This window comes from Lissotriton vulgaris, chromosome 5 (assembly GCF_964263255.1).
Source record: "Lissotriton vulgaris chromosome 5, aLisVul1.2, whole genome shotgun sequence".
NCBI lineage: Eukaryota > Metazoa > Chordata > Amphibia > Caudata > Salamandridae > Lissotriton > Lissotriton vulgaris.
The window spans coordinates 323,376,586-323,399,428 of NC_141693.1; the positions used below are offsets into that span (position 1 = coordinate 323,376,586).

The following is a 22,843-nucleotide window of genomic DNA, read 5'->3' on the forward strand; positions in this document are numbered from 1 at the left end:
TAATTCAGACACTCTGTTCATCACCACCCCCATTTCTGTATCGTTTTTGGCCACTATAGGTGTGGCAGGGTATACTCAGACATGAGTCCCTTTCTCACTGTACCATCAGGATTCAAGCAAGCCGGGCCGAAGACGGCTGAAATGCCAGAAACCGGTCCCCGGTAGCTTGTCTCCTTTCTGGTGAAGAATTGGCTTGGTATTTTAGTCTGCCCTGTTCCCATGATGCACTGGGCCAGGGACAGACTGATTTGCATATAGCCAGGTTCTGAACTGGGATGGTGCAGTGAGATAAATAACGGTGATGGATCAAGCCCTGATCTTTGGACTGGGTAAGAGTGGTCTGCTTAATTCAGACACTCTGTTCATCACCACCCCCATTTCTGAAGCATAGAAAGGCTGGAAAGAGGTGCAGCCAGACCGTGGCTTGATGGTATGCGTTGACTTGATTTCTGAAGCATGGTTGACAAAGACGATGGTGCTGGGATTCCATCCTATGAGTTTTGAAGTTTATTTACAAATGTTATCTTGTGCAGATCCGTTATTGCTCATCTCTCTGGTCCCTGGGCCCTGCTGGGATCCCTTTGCATGTTTCTTTGCTGTGCCTGTCCTGGTGAGGTATGGATGCTGTGCCTGTCCCTGTGAGGTATGTAACCCTGTGTGTTGTTGTCCAGCAGGGTGGAGAAGCGGAAAGTGATTGACCCTGTGGGTGCACTGAAGGAGAAATATTTACGGCCCTCCCCACTGCTTTTTCATCCTCAGGTAACATTTCTAATATTACCAATGTGCCAATCAATGCTGAGAACTCTCATGGTCTGCTGCTGAATCTCAGCGATCTGGGTAGAGTGTCTGGGTCCTACATCGCTTTCACAAGACTTTCCACATTAATAGTCGATGTCATTAATTGTAATTATGTGTGAGTTAATGTATTTGAAGTATGCATTTGATCATGGGTAGATAGATGACAGTTATTTGTGATAATCAATGAGCATGTTTCTGATGTAAGTGTAAAGAATGTTTAACATATCAGTTAAGGTTGGGTACACTCTGTTTATGCTCACTCAAAAAGTAGATAGGTAAGGGAAATAAGAAACAGGGAGATAAAGCCATTTGCACAGGATCACACAATTCGAATGAGTGGTGAAGCCAAGAATAGTAATGCACATCACCTATTTTCACATCCCACAACATTGCCAATACCCCACATAACTTTCCTATAATACTAAGAGACCCATTAGGAGTCTGGCGGTCAACGGACCGCCAGACCCATGGTGGCGTGGTGGCGGCGGTCTCCCGACCGCTGTATTACAATTTGGAGAGTTGAATTTAAATTTTCTCCCCCGCAGCTGGCCGGGAACCACCGTTCCCTGGTGGTGTTGTGGCAGTCAGGAGGCATATTACGAGTTTCCTCTCCGTCGGCGGTGTCATGCAGGTTCCTACTCCAAGCACACCATAGCGGAGGGGAAACAAAGGGGGCCTTGCATGGCCCCCGGTGACTCCTCTGCATTGGGATGCATGCAGGGGGAGCACAACATGTTCCCCCTCCTGTACATGCATTGCAGTGACAATTTTCTGAGGGACTGCAGTGGGAAAGGTGGGCAAGTGTGAAGCATTGCTGCTTTTGTTACTACTGGGGGCTGATATGGCAGCACTGCTGCAAAACCGGCCCCCAGTAACAAAACTGGCCCCACCAGTGCAAAATCGCCCCCCACTTTTCCAGCATCCAGGGGAAACCCCTGATGCCCACTACAGCCAGTCCGGCTCTGCTAAATAGTGTCTAACTTAGTTTGCACTCATTGCATCTGGCATAGAAGGATGAAATACTGAGTTCATCTTGACGGAGTTAAGATTCTGATCGACCGAGAACCCATAGAACTGTGCAGCAGACACATAAACCCACTGCACTGTCATTCTGCTTTTCAAACAGATTGTTTTGTCTATGTGTTCGAGGTCTCCATCATGTGGCTCGTCAAGTCTCTCAAAATATATTTTCCTGGGAAAACCCCTGCTTAGAATGACTTTTTGTGGAAGAATTATTTACAATTATCACGGTGTAAATTATTCGTAGCTGTATTTTTTTGTAATGGATACAAATTTGCAAGATTTTAACTTGATGCAACTTTTCGATTTTACAATAGGGAGTTTTGTTTTGGGGCTAGAGCAGAACTGGGGAAAGGCAACGCAGACTTCCTGTTATGCACAGCCAAAAAGCAGAAGCAGGCATCCTATATTTAAAGAGACACAAGGCCACATAGAAAAAGAGAATAAAGAAAAGTAATATAAACTATGTGATTCTGTACGCTGTCACTCCACTTTCCAGACTGATTGTATCTTTTTGGATAATTTCAGAGAATCTGGTGATCTCGGATTAAGTTGTTACTCAGACGCATTCCTAAAGAGGGAAGCTTTCAGCATCTCTTAAATATCTGTAAATCCTTATCTCTCTGTCCTTCAGACCCAAACCTGATATCTAGAACTTTCACTGATCTGCTGTCCCCATAGTATTTTCCTAAATTTTGAGAGATCCAGTTTGGCACCTACCCTATATTGTTAAATTTCAGGGTGGAAAATTATTAGAGTGCCATTTGGGTCACTCAGTTGACTGTTGAAAACTGTGTAAAGGCTTTAGCTTCAGAGTGTTACATAGAATGATGCTTAGGTACTGATGTCCGACAGAGGGACCGGCTATGTCCAGCCCTGTCTATCCATGCTTGCTGCAGAATTGAGGCGTCCGTATGACTTTCAGCTCGACTTTGCTCTTACTCAACGATTTCTTCTCACAGGCAACTTTCCCTTACAGTAATTACTTTGTGCCAGTGGTTTTTATTACCTTTGTTTATGTCGGCTCTAGGAAGGCCATTTTATTTAGTACTTTGTCGCATTGTTCCCTTCTGAACGATTTTCCCACCTTGGGTGAATAACTGGCAGGTTTGTGAAAGCTGCTTCCTGGCTACTTTCTCAGCTATACTTAGTACCCCTCATTGTTTCTCATCAGCGCAGCAGTTTGCTTAATAACTTCCCCTCATTTTCCTCCTCCCGAGTCCTCTGTGGTAGGACGGCGACAGACCGGTCCGGAACATCCTGTGTTTGTGTTCTTTAGAATAGTGGGGGTCTCCCTTTGTAAAGGATCTGATATCCATGAGCAGGGAGGAACTCGCAGGACAGGCAAGCCCCAGAAAGACGGTGAGAACTCTGCAGGACGCGGCGCAGACCAGCCGTAGCGGGGGTGCTACCGTGATAATATTGTTCGCTGTTTGCTTTCTTCTCATGCCTCTCTATGCCCACCACACATAGTCGAACCGGTCCTGTTCCTAGCATCCTTCTTAAGGTGACCAGCTTCCCTGATGTGCTACGACAGTCCTGTTTTTTCACCATCAGTTCTGGCAAATATAAGTAAATTTAGCACATTTCATGGGGTTTTTGAGAGGGTCGGCTGAACACGAAGGGAGGCAAATTTGTATGTGTTCCAGTGCTGAATCACTTATTAGCCCCAGCAGGAACAAATTTAGATAACACAGGTGATAAGGTGTCTAAAAGTTATATTTAATTCCATTTCACTTCTCATTGTTGGGGTTTCTATGCACACAAGCGCTCTCAGTTAATTCATTTCGAGGCCATTGGTTCGTGAAAAATTGTAGTCCAACTTCTAGATTTCTGCAATGTGCCAGGCTTTGGTTTTCAGTATTTGGTGACCCTAATCCTACTGCCTAAAGTAACAGAAAGCCTTGGTAAATGTTCTGGGGTCATGGACAAACAGGTGAAATATAAATAGTCTTCTTTTTTATATAGCACCGAATGCTATTTTTAAGAGATCCTAATTTTGACAGAGAAGGGACTAAAGGCACAGTGAGATCAAATGTTTTCTCCAGTGATCGCCCACTTTAGTAAACTGGGAATAGGGGCAGTAATCTGATAAAATTGTATTTCCAGGGGAAGCATTGTCAATCAGGATGAAATGGCTCCAGCAGATTTAAAATTACACACCAAAGAACTTCAAATAAAGATTAAAGAATAAATACAATGATGACGATTTTTACTTGTGATTTTCTTTGCTGAAGTTTAAAGTGTGAATTCCAAAGTGTCGCCATGTGGTATTACTTCCTGTTACCCAGGACTAGTTTTTGTGATCAACCGTTCCCTTTCCCTAGGCTCACTCTGATGCTTATTCCCTGTGAATCATGGCACAACTAAGAGCCCTGCTTCAACGACATGGTAGTTATCCAAAGAAAACATATTATTATTGCAAATCAATATTACATCCCTTGACCATAATTTGTATTTATATCTAGGTTTAGGAATAGAGGTGTTTGCTGCATGAAACAATTGAGTGCACATGCAGTAGACACCACCAAGCTTATGGTTTTCAAATGTATCCCACTAGAAGAACAAACCGAACTAAAATGGAAAAGGGTTTCCTATAAGGGCAGGACCCCTAAAATACAAGTCAATTTGTAGCTGGGGCCCAAGCATATCATCACAGATTTAAAATTAGAATCAGCAAGTCGCAGAATAAAAGACGTAGAACACTGAAGTTGTTTCAAAATTGTTTAGAAGGTGGTACAGTACCAGCATATCATACCTAATTGTTGTCTAACAAAAAACGTTGTGCCTTAAACAATGCCAAAATATTGTCTCATTTGAGCTAATAATAGAAAATCTACACTAAGTGGAGCAATATTTTCAAAAGCGGCAAGTTGGCGAGTGCGACCAATGTGTGGGGTCTCCTAGCGTGATTTTCAGTCACGAGGAGGACACCAGTGCGGGTGGTCGCCGGCGATCGCAACCGTTTGTGGTCAGAAAGCTGCCACTCCAGTAGAAAATCTACTTGAGCTGCAGCAAAATCAACTCGAGAAGCTAGCATGCCGCGTGGTACCATTCACGCTGATTTTTCAGAGCAGAACGAGCTCCTGGCGCTAAATGACAGCACGAGCAGAATGGCATGCCTATTTCCACCCATTTGTGGAATTAAATGGAATCACGCAGAGTTTTTTAGAACTATGCGTAATTCTGCAGAGTGAAACTTCTGCCCAGGCCTAGCTTCTTCCATTGGTAACAATTCCAACTGACAAGTTACAAACTTCTCTTGTATCTGGATGCAGCATATGAGTTTTTGGACTGTATACACTCTGTACCAAAAAAGGGAAACACTTTTTGTTAAATAAAATGCAATATAAGAGACAACTTGACACAATACAACAATAACCAGTTCAAAGATGCAACAGGCATTTTCTGCATAGTATTTCAATTAATGTCCCAAAAATGCATGCACAGGCAACTAAACCTAGCGAAAACGACTTATATTTAATCAACTGGCCTTCGTTTAATCGAGTAGATCCCCTGCTACCACAGGCTTCTGGCAGTAATTCCTGACACTGGCTGGTACTGAAACTTTCACCTCTATAACACGATCTTTTGACAAAGGGTTTGCATTATTTCTGATTGTTTTTGGGTGCCGCACTACCGTGCAGTTTTACTTTACAAACCCAGCAGATTATTTTCACGCATGTATGGCTCTTGCCTCATACAGTTTATTTTGGGTGATTACAGTAGGTTTTTTTCCAGCACTCTTTTCGGAACAATGGTTTGGCTGCCTCTGTCCCTGGAGCCCTTTAATACAGTGTAAACGTGCAAAAGGTCAGCCCTAACGGGACAATAGTACATCTACTTTTGATGTACTGTTTCCTACCGCCTTCCGCTCACTCGCTGTCTCCAACTTGCCTCCCTCAGACTCCCGCCTGTGTCACGTGACTTCCCTCCCACGCTCCCCTTGACGCCGCTGAACGTCGCGAGGCAGTTTAACGGCTCACCGGTTCTGTGCAAGCTTCACTTGGAGCTTACTTAGAGGGACACTTCCAGCATCATTTTCTTACGATTAGAGAACGTTTTCTCTCACTCCTTGACATTCCGGAAATGGCTAAAAAGGAATGCAGAAGTCCAATGTGTTGTCAGAAGGGATGATTAGACGGGGGAGCCACGGGCAAACATGTTCCTACTGTAATTAATTGATTCCGCGCCCTACGTAAGGGCAGTAAGCGCTTTATAAATGCCTCATCTCCATTTAAAAGAGATGAGAATTGTGGTTATCACAACAGAGGGATAGCGACACCTAGTGGCAGATCACAGCATGACTGTGGCGGGTTTCTAAAGGTATCAACTGCTTGGATTCGCACTCGTGCATGCCATTACCGTTACCCTAAGAATGAGGGTGTGGGAACTATTAGCATGGTGAAAGGAAAAAGTCTGCTTTAAGAACGAAGAATCCCATTCTTATTGTCTAAACCACAAGCAGTAAACTCCTTACACCCTCATATGCGTCCTGACTCTGAGGTCACACAGTCTTGTCAGACGTTTGATGTGAGGCCTGGGGCCAAAACTTAATGCTCAGCCATCTGGGTGCTTCTTCCGCTTTGGCCAGGTGAAATAAGCTGCACTGGTCTGGAGAAACCAGGACACATGGCGCCTTCGAGTGGTTTGGCCACACAAGATGCCTCATTGATAATGAAGACAGAAGGCTTGCTAACTATTAAAAATCTTCAATTAAATGTTTGTCAAAGACAGTGGGGCTCTTGAGAGCACGGGGCATTGGGCATAATGATCCCTCATCTATGACATCTCGGATTTAAAAATATGGAAGGGACAAGGTACATCTTGGACTGGGAAGTAAGGACCAGGATGCAAGCTGCAACCAACCTATCACTCCTACGAATACCATGGCTTGTCTTGAAATGTAGAGAATCATTTGAAAGACTACAAATGCCCCTTAATTCATGACAATATAGAGACATTAGCAAAGGTCCTTGGATATTTCGTATAGCCCCTGTGGGCAAAGTGTCTCCCTCTTGTTTGAAGTCCCCTTGTGTCTCATTGCCTTTATACAGCTCAAAGGTGATCAGCATAAGTGACATTTTAGGTGGGTCTGACCAAATTTTGCAGAGTGACCAGCATCTTTTTTTCCTTACGGCACTGCATGCAATGATGACTAAAGTGTAAGGATGTGCAAAGGCCCAGAATCTACCACTAAAAGGTGACCTATAGGATTATATTACGCACATATTCTGTTTTTCAACTTGTGAGTGGAGCTATGTGCATGGTGAGGTACCACAGGGTGCTATTCTTAACCTATTTCATGTGCCGAACGGCTCAGGTGTATTTGAAAGCTAGTTGTGAAAAAGTACTAATAATAATTAGTTTGTGAAATATTTTTCTGCCATTGTTTTCGTTTCAAGAAACAGTAAAGAAAGTTTCGCCCAGACCAATAAAAACTTTGTAAACATTCCTATAAGTGCCACCAAAAAGTTAATTCTTTTGTTTTCCATTCTACAGATGTCAGCAATCGAATCCATGACCGAGAAACTGGAAAGTTTTGCGGCCATGAAAGCTGACTCAGGAAGCGCCCTTCAACCCCTCCCACATCATCCGTTCAACTTCCGATCGCCGCCCCCCACGTTATCAGACTCCATATTACGGAAAGGCAAGGAGCGCTACACCTGCAGGTAAAGAAGTGAGGGGAGTGGGTAAACCTTGAATGTATTTTTCATGTTGGGCTAGACTTTCCCAGTTAGGGGAAAAGAGAATGTGTTAAAATCAGCAAAAATATATATTATACTTTTTTAGATGACTTGCAGGAAATGATTCCATACCTTGAGAAATGTGAAGTTTTTTGGATAGTCAGAAAATTTCAAAAGGACATTAGTGTTAGATGAGAGGCAGTTATATGCCTGATATAACCTCACAGTTGGGAAAGGAGATGCCTGTTCACAGGGGTTTTAATGCTCCAGGAAAAATGCTACTTTGCCCCTCGAGCGCTCCACATTGATAGAAAAAATACATTTTGTGGCTGTTAGCTGTTGGCCTTGGTCTATAACCTTGCACCACCACATTTGCATCCTAAAGCTGTTGCTTTACCATACCTTGGTGAAACAGAGGCACTATCTAGGCTGACATTGTGATGATGTTCCCAAATGTATTTATTCGTCTCAGCGGCATGTGAATCATAATAGTGAAACAGAAGAGTGGGATAATGAAACATTTGAAGTACATTTTGACGACTGACTATACAAACATTTACAGGCACTTGTTAGAAATTATGAATCACTAAATGTTATCATAATGAAAAGATAATACAAAGCATAAGCAACTCATATATTCTGTATTTTATATAAAGAGGTACGAAGCTAAGCAAAAAGAAAGATGGGTAAAGAACATACAAATACCCTTCCCCCATCCCACGCGGTGTTTTAAAGATGCATTCAATGTGACCTAAAACGAGGTTAATTAGTAGCCCATGGGATTAGTCACCGAAAATAGCATTTTTGCAAAAAAAAAGAACCACTATGATACTAAACATTTTGCTCAGTCAAATACATTACAGTTAGGGTCTGAGTTAATATTCCGCGAAGGAAATTTGCATATGGGTAAATAAAGGATCTAATTTAAAAACATGTATATTAGCAATTTACTCAGAAGTTAGTCTGCATTTAATACTGATGGGACCTAATTGCAGTGAAGAGATCTGGCAGATGTGGGCTTCATGACTGGCACAATAACTGTAGGAAAGGGTCTAATTGGTAGCACTGCGACTGTGAAATGGGGGCATGAAGATTACTGGAATGGCTGGCTGGTAGGGACAAAGCTACTGGTTAATTACCTAGCTCATGTAGCTATCATATGTGGTGCATTACCTTTGACATAGAATAAATGCCAGCACAATTACTCTAAAAAGGATATAGTTAGGAGCACAGTAACTGATCCATAGCACTAGTAAACTAGTGTTTGGTGAGCATTGTTTGGCACTACATCTAGGACCAACCTATCTTTTGTTATACATAACAAACTCGTATTAGTACTGTAACGCTGGTCACATTTTATTTAAATGAAAGCAATGCTTTGAATACCTTGTCGTACCTATCCACTTGCCCAAAAATATTGATTACTGCATGTGAAAAAAGCTTCATTTTATTTTAACCAAAACAAATTGTGTATAAATGCCAAATATATCAATAAACAGAGAATATGATAAAAGATACAGATGGAAAAGACTTTAAAAAATGATGTACCATTAAACCGTGAACCATATTTGTATTTTTGAGTCTCCTACCGTTTCCTGGTCCAAGTCAATTATGGCTACTAACTATTGTAATCATTGTTTTTAGGTATTGTGGTAAGATCTTTCCTCGGTCAGCAAATCTCACAAGGCATCTACGAACACACACAGGTGAACAACCATACAGGTAATATTCTTTAAAGGAGGATGTTTCTATATAAAGTGATAGTATGCATTATTCATATTTACTAATACAGAATACGTTAATGTAAATTCACAAGTAGATGAAAGGAATCAAAGTGACGGGGTTCATACCCATACCAATTATTGAAGGATGTATTTATCAACCTCACAAAAGAATTGCCAATCTCAACATAAGGAACCCAAGTCAATGGATCGTGTGCCAGAGGTGGTTGATCCATGTTGGAGGATCATTCCGGAAGCATCCAGTGGGCAGGGCCAAATTCCTCATAGCCTCGAAGGACAACCACACAAAATTCAGATGGCAGTAGTTAAAAGCATTGCAAAGCCAGTAGGTCTGACTTGAGTTTTAAGTCATGACTAAAACTTTTAAAAACCCTACTACAGTGAAAAAGCAAAAGAATGTATCTATGCGATAAATAATTTAATGTCTGATGATTATAAGTATTTTTGCGATTTCAAATTGCCCCTCCTGCATTGAATATAAGCACTACGTGGGAGGTGGAATAATTCAACAAACAGCCTGCAATATGAGGTAAAAAAATAAATACCCTTTTTGAGCCAAGTAGCCAAAGCCCATTCTATGTATATTTTAAATATTCAAAACAATAGGTCAAGCTCACAGCTGTGTTGCTAAGCCAGACCTAGGGAGCATGCAGTCACATGGTGGGATCCATCATCAATGTAGCCCACTCGCTCGGCTTACCATAGATTGGACCATCCATCGAGACCATACAGCAAATGCAAAGTGCTTTCATTTCTTAAATGGCCTTATTAGGGCAAAACGTGTCTAATTGTTTACCTAAGGTGGCACCAGCAGTAGGCTAAGATAGCTTCTATTACCTGCTCTGTGATGGGGCGGAAAGGAAATCAAAATATCATTTGACTGGAATGGCAAAAAATGTTGTGAAATTCTTGAGTCAATGTAATTGTTTTTACATCGAACGAAAAAGTACAAAAGTGCTGGTTATTCAAAGGATTCTATTCTAGCTTTCAAAGTGTACAACATTTCTCCTGCTGTTGCTAGTGTTTCATAGCATTATGTCCAATGGAAACCACTTCACAGAAATCATCTGTATTTAAGCATATCTTGTGCAAGTGTTTATGTATTTCAGGGATGCATTGTGTTTCACCCTGCATTTTGAGGTTGATTTTGGGACGGTTTGTAATTAGGGTCCTGTGAAGTTGCAAAGTCAATGCTATGCAACACTGCATAATTAAAACAAACTTTACTAGTTCTGCGAAGTGCAAATTTAAGAAAAAGGAAATAAATGTCAATGAAACTGAACTCGGTGTCAGGGCCCAGGCTCTCAGAGGCACTTCACGACCCGCATGGGACTCGCAGTCGAGATAACTCTCACCTTTTGAGGTCTGACATTAGCCAAAACCTTTTGATTTTAGTAAAGTTATTTTATATAAGCTTATATAATATACTTATAGGGGATTTTAGTCAGCCACTTCATCCATTGGTCAGTTAACGCGTCATTCCTATTTGTCTTCTGTCACCTACAGCATACAGAATGGGCCAGTTGGTCACCCCACTTCACCCATTGGCTAGCTTCATGCAATTGACAGCATTCTGCTCTTTCACAAGGAATACATCTGCGGACAATGTAGTTCCCTTCAGTGCCAGGGGATATTTCGGCAATGTGTATTTTTGAAACAAAAAAATATTTTTGCTTTCAGCCAATGTATTGTTTTTATATTGGCTATTGCCCTTCAGCTCCCCTAACAATAACGTTTTATAAGAACAATGACTAAACAAGCATTGTAAACGTCTAAAGGTTGGCAATCATAACCAGACATATTGGCTTTGCCAGTGCTTATTTCCAGGTGCGCAGCTGTTCTGCTGCATTCTCCACCCACCGCGGGCTCCTTTCATTAGAGTTTGACTTTTGGTGGTTGAAAAATGGATGATGCGGCAACATTGTCCCACAACCACTCAGGGCTCAGAGCCACTCTGAGTGGTACCAGTGAATACCAGGAGTCAATGACCGTCAGCCTTACATCCCACCCTCCATGGGTGGGATGTGGATCCCAGGTAAAAATGTAGGGCAAAGGTTTCCTGATTTTACCTGACTTCTTGGAAGCAATTCAAACTTTACACACCCCTACTGTGTTGTGTCAAAGTAACATCTGGATTGTAAATCCAACCCAGACCACTCACTACGGTAGGCACGCACTCTTCCTGGCTTTCCACCAGGCTATAGTATTGAATCTGCACCCCTTGAGGTGTTAGAGTGTATCATGATGAACCTAGATGGAGACCAATCCGCTGCCTTGAAGTTGTTACACAGCTCAGCAGCTTTTGAACCTGTGTCTCTTTCTTAGCAGTTAGTGGCTCAGCACTATGCTTGCTCTATTCATTTGTGTCTGTTTTATCGACTCCAGGTCGTACATAATGCTACAGCAAGGCTACTACTGAACATACCCCATCAGCAATCAATTCAGTGGTTAATTTTGTAAAACAGTAAGTGCCGGGGCTCCTGTCAGGAGGCAGTTGTCACCAGCCCATTTTCTCCTGTTAGCGCTGCCTAAACCAGAACCAACTACTAACCATGAGAGTGGGGAGAGGATGTGGCATAATGGGCAGAGCTCCGACTTCAAAGTTTGGATATCAGGTTTGAGTCTTGGCTTTGGCTCAACATCCTGTGATTCTGGGCAAATCACTTAATCTCCCCGTGCCTGCCATAATTGAATGTGTCCTTAACTGGTGCTCATGAAAAGCGCTGATGTTGATGATTATGTGCTGGTGCATAGCACTGAATCAATTACTCCTCACCCGAAGAGGTCGGATTGCCTTATGATACAAAAGGGAATCCATTGTAAATATCTGGGCAAACTTATAGAGCTTTCTACAAGAAAAGTCCCAAATAGTTGAGGCAGAGGATTACCCATTATCATCCAAACAGCGAACTCAGGGTGTCTGATATGGACCTGCTAGAAATCCCAAAGCAGATGCAGCAAAGAGGATGTTCCTTCTTTTTCCTTGCTTTCAAACTCTTGAATGAGCTGCCTCCCTCTCTTAGAGAAATTCCTTCTGAATTAAGCTGTGGAAATAATTGAAAACGTGTCTCTTTCACTATAAATAACACTATTGAAACCTGACTATGGCTGTTTCACTCTGCTTAAAACGGACTGTGATTTACTTATCAAGTGCTGGGATACCCTTGTTGGGCAACTCTTTCACTATATGCATTTTCATTCAGTGATTTTATCCATTATTCATGGTGGTCTGACCTCTACATGCCAACATAGGAACTGCAAACCGACAACAACTAGCCATCAAGGTGTTTAAAAGCTTAAAACTCCAGACCACTTTGTAAATCCAATAAAGAAAAGAGGCTTCTAAACTCGAAGTGGATATGGAAATAAAGATGTATTTGGTTTCCTCTGGTCCCAGAAAACAGGCCATGTGTGTATTTTATGTGTAATAGCATTCTGGACTATGTCTGGGCTATATTGCCATGTAATGGCGCCCAGGGGAGCTGCTGGTATGCTTGCCTAGCACTTTAATTGTCAGTGATTCCTCTTGCTCACTGAGAACTGCCCAACTTCAGGAATAATTATTGTCTGGGAAATCTGCTTTGTAAATGTCTGCTTTATCTGGTGCTCAAGAACATTGGTGGAATAATTGCTGTGGTTTTGCGACCGTCTGTAGTGAACATTTTCTCTGATTTGCATATGTATGAACGTGACATATATCGCTCGAATCTAGTTAAAAAGCAACACAGTGGTGTACAAATCAGAAGTGTACAATTGTAAAGGGGGATGCTGCAAACAGAAGGGGAACAGAGGCGATAGGGAAGCAGAGGGCCTATTTTTAATACACAATGCCCCACCACTGATCGTTCTGCAAAATGTAGCACTTCATATACTCAAGAATAAATTTCTTCATTACAAAAGTCAAAATCCATCTGAACACAAAGATCAATATTCTTGCAAAATGTTTCAATACTTGGTGGGAACATCAATTTTGTTTTTTTAGATAATCTATCTGGTAGTCTATCTTTTGAGCCACACCAGATCTCATTGTCCACAGAAAAATCCTAATTTTAAGACTTTCGGTATTCACAGAAGGCATTTAGGAGTCCTAAAGTTAGGAGTCCTAACTTCTGTGAATACTGAAATGAGTAAGTGTCTTCTGTGAATACCAAAATGAGTACGTGCCTTCTGTGAATACCAAAATGAGTAAGTGCCTTCTGTGAATACCAAAATGGTAGTAAGTTTAGGATTTTGTCTTAAGTTAGTTCTGTGAATCGGGCCCATCATGCCTAAATATCGCTGATAAAAATATTATTTTCTAATTATTGTTTATAAAATATCTCCCCATTGGAGTTGATAATAGAAATCTACACCCAGTTGAGCCATATTTTTTCTGAGCAATATTTAGTAGTTGATATTTATGTCAGTTGATATTTTGATTATATTTTGTTATCTATATTCTGACATAGAACTGTAGAGACGTCCATGGGCCCAAGTCAGAGGACCCTCTGTTTTCCATTTTGGGGTTTAGGCAGCTCATTACCTGCCCCCGCACCCAAACCTGGATCCCCATCTCTCATAGTTTAAGCACCAGCCTGTCAAAGGCAGAGGGTTCAAAGACTTCCTGATGACCGGGATAAGCCTCGTCCTGCTCACCACATTCCACAGGCCTGCTGAAGTGGAGGCCAATTGACCAGGATCAGTTCTTCAGGGATTGTATAATGAGCACCCACTCCCATCCCCTTCTGATTTATTGATTTCAATATTTTTCGCCAAATTTCAGAGCGGCCTCAACAAAGTGGTGCAGGAAGAGATTTCTAGTGAAGTTTTATCTTTGCAAACATGGTGTTCGCTTAGATTGACTGTGTAGTAATGTGAGTTGTTGTGTATGGAAAAAGGTAAAAAAATACACATTTTGGGCCAAATGTACTATGTTTTTCTCAGAATGAAGCAATCAAAGTTGCTGCACTGAGTTGTTTGAAAAGGAGAGAGAAGAACCGCACTATTATACATTAAGATAAGGTGCTGTTTCTCTCCCCGTGCACTGGCGCACTTTAGGATGGATGTGCGAAAACACATACTCCCATACTATTGAACAGTCATCTGTGTGAAATGGCAAGCATAGTTTGTGTGCTGAAACGGTACCCTTCCTGTACAAAATTCTCTGCTTTAGCATAATTTACCACTTTGTGTGAGTGCTGTACAGTGCAACACACAATCAAGTTGGAAGAGTTTTGAGAAAATAAACCTTTTCACAAACTTCACCTCTGCCTTGAGGTGTGAATGTTTGGCACAAACCATAGTCTATCAATGTGAGTAGATAGTTATTTTCTTCCAAACCCATTTGTGGCTGCATGAAAATGCAAATGTACCATATGTGGCATGCCCCACTGATGCAAAGCATAGCACTACTTTGCTTTCATTTTCAACTACTTTGCAATGAAAATCAGGATTTTAGTTGGAAAGTAAATCCCACTACAACACTTTGCACCAGGTTTGCATCACTTTTGTGAAGCATTCTGGTGCAAAGTCTCAGTAAATTTTCCCATGCCTTTCTGAATTTCACTTGAAGAAAAGTAGAGGAATGCTTAGGCTTTCTTGCTTTCCATTTCCTCTCAATTTAAGGTTTAGATGATTTATACATTAATTTATTGCAAGGTCTTGAGTCATAGATATACATTGTTATTAAAACTAAAGTAACTTGTGTAGTTCAATGGTTTTTGATTGATTTATTGATTATTGCATGGTGTAAACCATTTGTATGGTGTCTGCAGCATGTTTCGCAGTACTATTCCCAGGTATCAATGAGTATGGTACTGACGAGTGGCACTGGTAGAGTTGGTGGTGCTTGTGGGTATTACAGGTGTATGTGGAAAAGAGTACACATTAAGATAAAATGTATGTTGATGTATCAAAAAAGGATGGTTAAGGAAAATTGAATGGTTGGTTTGTGGTAGCTCAACAGTCCTGGGTTGCTTGATGTCTTTAGGTTGGCTAAGTGTAGTGACTGTTTTGCTGAGTAATCCTATGCTTGAGAGAAGAAGTAAAAGGTTTACCAGCTAGCATGAGTTTATGAAGTGGTTCATACCATCTAAGGCCAGGCTCTTCACTTTGCATGTATGTCCCCTCCAACTGGAAAGTCAGTGGTCCAACAACTTCATAGCAATGACCTCATCCAGTTTTTACATAGCGCTAAGTGTTGCACTTTGTCTGTTTCTAAGAGAATTCCATTTTAGCAAATTATGAATAGAAACACAGGGTGACTTGCCCGGGCTCATATCATTTTGCCAAGTATAGGAGTCTGAATCTAAACCCATGTCTCTTGGTTCTTCATTGGCATGCTAAACCACCAGGCAACTATCTACCAACTGATTCCCACCTTTTCCTTAAGTTTGTTCCAGGTTGTCCTTTTATGTGATGATGCAGCGCTTATGTGTGTTGACCTCATGACAGTGGATTTTTAACAGTGACGTGTTATTGCTGTCTATTTAAGGTGTAAATACTGTGACCGGTCGTTCAGCATCTCCTCAAACCTACAGCGGCACGTTCGAAACATACACAACAAGGAGAAACCCTTCAAATGCCACTTGTGTAACCGGTGTTTCGGGCAGCAGACGAACCTAGACCGGCACCTTAAGAAGCACGAACACGAAAATGTTCCAGGTAGAAGAATTGATCATTACCATTGTTTCCAAACAGCAACTGTGGGGGGAGGGGCAGAGGAAGAGCTAGGAGGCAAAAATGGCAACTTAGAAATATCATAATGCAGTCTTAGAAAATCAAAATATGTTAAATGAGCAAATACCCTTCTTACTCCGAATGATTTATGTCAGTTGGACTATTGTGTATGTTTAATGTGTGTAAGGATGTCCAGCACAAGCTTGTTTTCCACAAAGCACCTTGGAATTTGAATTTTTTTCAACCTATCAGAGCCTTCAACCCAAAAGTGAGCCTGCACGTTTGCGACTAGCAATATGTCATTCGCAAATGTGTATCTACACTTCCAGTGCACTGGGTCAGACTGAGACAGAAAATAGGTTCGGGTACCAAATAAAACAGGCCCCCATTAGTGGACAAATAGCTAAACACTGGCCAATAATTGCAAATCGGGACAGCTTTGAATTTGAAAAGACTCTGTAGGGATGTTTTGCAATGTGTGGGAGACTGTATTCATGCATGCTACAGGTAGTATTTGTGATAATATCATTAGCCATAAAATAGCCCACTCAACTGACCTCTCTGACCAACTCTTGTGGTACTGCCAGATTGCCTGATAGGCCACTCCCACTCTGCAAGTGCAAGATGGAACTTGTGCCCCTTAGGGAAGAGACAGGTATGCAGCACTAGTGAAATAATGCCTTATACGGCCTGCCCGCATACAAAAAAAAGTAACTGCTTTACTAGTCATTGGCTTTCATGGCTTGCATGAACACTGGTGGACGTATCCCTGCAGTGCAGGGAGTCACCTGTTCCAACATTCCTGTGGGCCGCCTTTCCCTTCAAGAGTCCATCACCAAGTCAGGACTTTCGCAGAGAATCACTGTATGAATGGCAGTCACGAACAGATCTGCGCCAGCCACACTCCTAAAATAAGTGTGCCCACTGAGCAGTTTCTGCACACATTCTATTTTGCCCAGGCACAAATGCACCTTGTGAATTTACACATTCACAAAAGTCACTTTTTAACTACCTATACTAGGCCTAAAGCAGATCTTGATATCAAAAAGCCTGGAATACACAGCCCTGAGTGAGCACCTGAATTATTAGTAATATCTGCAAATCATTTTGAGTTCAGATTCAACAAATAATATGCTCAGAGCATGTTTATAGTATAGAAGTAAGTTTGACCAACCACAGAGAGAGGACAACATAATACAAAATGTAGATGTGTTACCCAATTTCCGCAATTAGGCCCCTTGAGATATTTATTTGGGGGTACTCTGTCTGGCAAAAAATGCTCTTTCAAGTCTCCTTAGCAGCTAGGAATCCAATTTTGGAAATGCTTCTACTGTTTTAAAAAATAAAACACAAAGGTGGGTGAAGAATCTTTTTGATCCCTTAAAGTCACCAAACAGTTTTGAGAGATATCTGATGTAAGCCTAAAACGCGTGTGACTTTAGACATATGCATCATCCCAGCGAATGTTTCAACTGAACGGGAATTTGTAGAAGGCGCACAGTAGTCCAATATGTGGCCTGATGCAGACTCTAAGTTACCGCCGCCACATGACAATTCATTAGGGGCTAATGTTAAGATGGACAAATATGTTGAGATTTGAAAGTGAATGCCTTACAATAACCTGGCATAATGTGGTAATTTAATATATTCTCTGCTGAGTGTAGTAAGAAAAGGAGCATGACTTTATCACAATGAGATCCCGCTGCCACAGAGAGTTCCAACGGAACCTACATTAATAACATTTGCACATATTAACTAGTTTACTTATCACGGGTTGGGCTGTTAGGAGATTGGTCCCAGCCCCCGTTATTTTTCATAATTCAAATATTATGAAAACTACCCTTGTAAATTTTGTGCTGGAGTACCTGGACTCCATTAGGAGGGGGTCTTCTTTACTACTATATGTGACACACTAGTGCTAACTATCAGCTGTCCCTCTCCACTACATGTTATTTAATGCAGGATCCTATTCAAAAGTGGGCATCAACATAGGTCTAAGAATAAGTCTTACCTTTAGGCAATCTGAGTCGAGCCCAACCACCTATGATTCTGAAAGGCCATGAAAATTGAACCTTTCAAGCTTTTTTTGAAGCAGGCAAACTTGCAAAGGTGGTGTCTGAAAAATTGATTGTGGATAGAATTTCGCCACATCCTGCTAGACTCTAACTCGCAAATCGTCTACTATCTATACTAGTTTTAACTAACCATGTTGTGCAGCACTTCAAATTGACCAAAAGTGACACTCCAGAGTATTACAGAATTATGTAGGGAAAATAAAATGCATATGGCAGTCCCAAGGTAGAACTAAGTAGTCATGTATTTAGTACCTTCTGATGCCTCAAAACTCAAATAAAAAGCAAAAGGACATTTACAACTTCAATTTATCAAACACATGTTGGGTAAGCGTTGTCTTTAAAAGGAACTTGTCTGCATTTATTATTTTTTTGTACCCAAAGTCTGGTTTACCGGTATGAACATTTTGCACGTCAGCGCAGATCACTAGCGCCTGACAACTGGTTGATGGTGTTAATTTTCCTGAGCTCCCCGCAGAGTGTCCGAGATGATATTTCATTTGTTTGCCTGTTCCCCTTCTCGTTCCTCATTTCCTGTCTAGTGAGCCAGCACTCAGGAGTCATCACGAACCACCTCGGTACAAGCGCCTCCTCCCCCACCTCGGAATCCGAAAACCATGCACTTTTAGACGAGAAAGAAGACTCATACTTCTCGGAAATCAGAAACTTCATCGCAAACAGCGAGCTGAATCAAGCCTCAAGTTTAACAGACAAAAGGTAGGCAGAGTGTGTTTTTTGTTGTTTCTGCCAAGCGTAAAGTTACAAGAGTTCAAAAGCAGACGCTAACAATCTGAAGATAAACCAGCAGAGCTGATGAAGTTCACATGCTTCACCAAAGAGAAAAATAATGAGCATGTGAGAGTGGAATGAATACATGTTTTAGAATCTCATTTTGCTGCCTACTCCCACCATCTTTTCTATTGGCCACTTACCTTGTAACTCCCTCTCTCTGCACAGCACCCTCTTGTTTTGTAGCTAGGTTGGCACTCTATAAATGCCATACATGCAGAGAGAGATGGTGAGGCAAGGTCTATTATAAACTTAACCCAGGTGAGTTTATATCCAGTGCCTAATTTGTGCCGGTGGGCGGAGGTGGCAGAAAACTGCACTCATTTTGGGGACTGCAAACTATTTTTCATCATGTAATTTTGAACCAGAACAATAGAGAGAAAACAGAGGAAAGGGAAAACAATAAGAGAAAGCATGAATGAAAAAGAATTTGCAAGAGCGATATAAGCGACCATAAGTGTAGGCGGGTGATGGAGCCGGCATGAGGTGAATAAAGACTAGGCAGAACGGTATTTGACTATCCCAGCAACTGGAACCTCCAGTGGCAGACTTTTAAAACAAAGTCTGCACTGATGAACTTAGGTTTATTGTTTTTGTTACAAATTATGCACTGCTTATTGCACCAGTAACATCTTCGTTGGAAAAGTGCTGATTATGAATATATTGTCTTCAACATGGATGCTTCTGTTGGGCAAGGAGTCAGGAATCCTGAACATACTTTCCCCCCGCAGTCTTGCCTTGCTTGAAGCCATAAGAGTGGCTTGAAGAGACCTCACGATGTTACACCCTGACTAAAGTTGCCCTGTCTGTGGGAAAAGGCCACAGACACATGTAAATGTGAAGTGTGATAATGCACAATAGGTGAAAGTGATGGACAGCAAGGAAGCGGAAACGAAAAGACTCAAAGGCTCCTAGGGGGCTGTCATGATAAAGTTGGAGACTAGAGGCCATTTATGTCCTGGTTAAAAAAAAATTAAAAACGTAATCACACGCTTTGTACAGGTATGCACAAAAGTGGAATAAATGCATGCCACTGGTACTGGTATTTGGTTCTGTGATGTGGGTGTTATTTCTACATTTTTAAGTGTTCTGCTTTTGCTTTTACCACCGTCAGAAGCTGGTGTTCAATGTGAGTGCTTAACACAATTAGCCGCACACAACTGAGGTAGTTCCTGTTGAAACGTCCTCCGCAAGGGAAGATGAGGTTGGCCAGAAGTTCTGTTTTCTTTCGTCACTTTCTATGAATCCACAACATGGAAAGCGAAAACATATTGCGCAAACATCTAACAGACCTCGTAGGTCAGTCCTGGCTTTTATTGTTGTTACATGAGAGGTGTCTGAAACAATGTTTGTCTGCTGTGTTCAGACTGCATGCTGTAGCAGACTGTTCCTCCATCCATCCTTTGGGAGGCTGCGGTTTTCTCGTGCAAAGGCAAACCGCAGCCTCGAATGTGGGCTGCGAGTGTAGCGAGCCCGAGGGCCCAGCAATCCATTTCAGCCCCGGCCGCTAACCGAGAGCCTCTCAATCTGGCTTTGTGAGCGGCACAGGCCCAAACAGCTCGGGCATCATTAGCTCGCCTCGGACGGAAGGATATCAGAAGCCCGCCTGCCCAAGGCACAGACCCGGCTTTAATACCTGTCCAGCAGATTTACAGCGTGCGAAGGATAGAAATGACGTGTGCGTGCGTGCGTGCGCGCGCCAGCCGGGCAAGAGGAAGAGTCTTCATGAGGATGAAATTAAGTGGTGGGACCACTGAAGGAAGGGGTGCCCATTAATCACCCTAATAGGACAGGCAATCCCCTCTCTAAATTCAATCATGCTGGGAGGACCCTGCCCTGGCTTGGCTTTCCCGTATTAAAGTCACACATGCAATGGCTACAACATTACTTTTTGGTATCATTATTATGATATTATTTTTTTTGCAAACATTCCTGTAGCGAAAGAGGTGAAAATCCTACGCCTTTCTTAAGCAACCGAGCTCGCAGGGAAATAGAACCCAGACATATGGTTGGTCTGCCAGCCGGCCAGACATATTTACGCCCTTCTGTTTTTTTTTATGAGCCAGTCGCCTAGGCACGTGCTGTGGTCGGTACTGAGACTCACTGGTTATAATATCCTCGTCCCAGGAAGGGGAGATGTTGCTTCCCCTCGTTAGAGTCTCTCTTGAGTAGAAACAGCACCTGTCTGGTCCGGAGATGTGTTTTGTGATGTATTTGAGGGAAATTGCTCTTAGTTTGTCTTCCTTTGCTCCTGAAACATTTCTAAAATGAAGAGGGAATATTTAAGACTTGACCGTGCGTTAATATGAATACCTGGTTAGAGCAACCCAAACGTGTTGTGAGTAGCAGCTCACATAGTGAAAACGCAAGACACACATCTATAAAATACAAAGGGCCAGATGCATCAAGCGAAATGCGCTCGCAAAAGGGCCAGATTCTCAGAATCTGGCCCTTTGCGAGTGCAATTTTTGCATTTGGGATGCATCATCCCAAATGCAAAAATCGCAAATAGAGAATTCGCAAAATTGCGATTGTTTGCATTTAAGGAATCTCAAATTGAGATTCCTTAAATGCAATGCATGAAAGTATCAAAAATAGCGAATTCGCTAATAGGGCACGCAAATTACCACGAAGTACAACTTCATGGTAATTTGCAAAAACTTTGAAAAATGCACTTTTGGGCATTTTTCAAAGTTTCATGTTGCGCACACACATGCCCTAAGGGCATGTGTGTGCGCAACATATGTGCACAGTTCACATTCAGGGGTGTAACAGGGTGTCCTTTGGACACCCCTGCACCCTTGAACTCGCAATCTCAATTTGCGAATCGCTAATTGCGATTCGCAAATTGAGATTGTCTTCCCATTCATTCCTATGGGCCTCTAGGCCCATAGGAATTAATGGGGAGGTATTCATTAATTGCGACTCGCAATTTGCGAGTCGCAATTAAGGAATTCTAAGGAATCGCTATTTTTATAGTGATTGCTTGATGCATTCCATTTTGCTATTCCTTATTAGCGATTCCTTATTTTTCGCTAATAAGGAATCGCAAAATGGATGCTTGATGCATCTGGCCCAAAGTTCCTTGCTGTGAGAAAGAAGAGGTGCCTTTAGATACAATTTTTGTACTTTTGGAAAGCTAGAGACTCCTTTTATTCCCAATAAGATCGTCATCTGAATTCCTCGTATCCACCATTCCACTTCCACATATGGACAGGGTACCCGAACCATGGTCACTGTCTGTTCCTATACACACGTCACCACTACTCCTGATCCATTCAAATTGATATGTTCGGAAAATTCATTGAAGTTTCCACACGACAACATGTTCGGTGCTACATTAAAACAAATAAAATAATATAACACCTCTTTATTCCTTATAACAGGATAATGATTAGGGTCTGTAAGTAAAATAGCAAAGAATTCTTTATTAATGGCAGAATTTCCCCCTAGTAACAGATGGAGAGCAAGAAAAAGTTGAAAATGAGCCATTGGGGTAAATTTATTCAAGGTCGGGCCAACGTCCTTTTCAAGTGCCAAAGCCGGGTGGATTCTCTACTTACAACATTCCATCGGTTTAGCCTTCTTTGTATAGTGTGGTTTGCATTTTTATTTCCAATTCCCACAGGGATAAGATTTTCTTTTGGAGAAACCACTTTCCTTCACTCATGTGAAATATAGACGAAATATGGAGAAGTGTGGTTCCTTTCACATCTTCACGCTAGAAGCACTTTCCTTATACAGATTTTGTCAATACCAGCGTAATTCTGCATTTTTGGCTGTTCCCATTATTTCGCATGGCCAATACCACCGTCTGAGAATCCCAAACACCCATTTACTTCCCTTTTCTGCATCTCTAAACTTGACTTGCTCATGCAAAAACGTTTACAACTGTGAACTTTAATGCATGTGTGAGCAGATTTCCAAATAGAAATCCTGATTCAGCAAACCAGGCTCTTCTGTTTCTATAAATCCTATTTTTTCCTTTAGTAGAAAATGTGTCACTACAGCACTTAATGATTTAAAATATTGTGTATTGGTATAGCCACTTTCAGAAACTGTGTTCAATTTTGGTCAC

The 22,843-nt window shown here is 41.8% G+C and overlaps 1 protein-coding gene across 2 annotated transcripts in view; it reads left to right on the plus strand.

The window, feature by feature from the left end:
- PRDM16 (PR/SET domain 16) overlaps positions 1-22,843 on the plus strand; it is a 1,072,267-nt gene that overhangs the window by 1,031,689 nt on the left and 17,735 nt on the right. For both annotated transcript variants that reach the window (XM_086921555.1, XM_086921556.1), the window contains 5 exons: positions 672-759; positions 7,321-7,490; positions 9,150-9,227; positions 15,720-15,889; positions 18,519-18,693. In XM_086921555.1, coding sequence (XP_086777681.1) covers positions 672-759; positions 7,321-7,490; positions 9,150-9,227; positions 15,720-15,889; positions 18,519-18,693 — 681 coding nt within the window. The remainder of the gene's footprint in view (positions 1-671; positions 760-7,320; positions 7,491-9,149; positions 9,228-15,719; positions 15,890-18,518; positions 18,694-22,843) is intronic.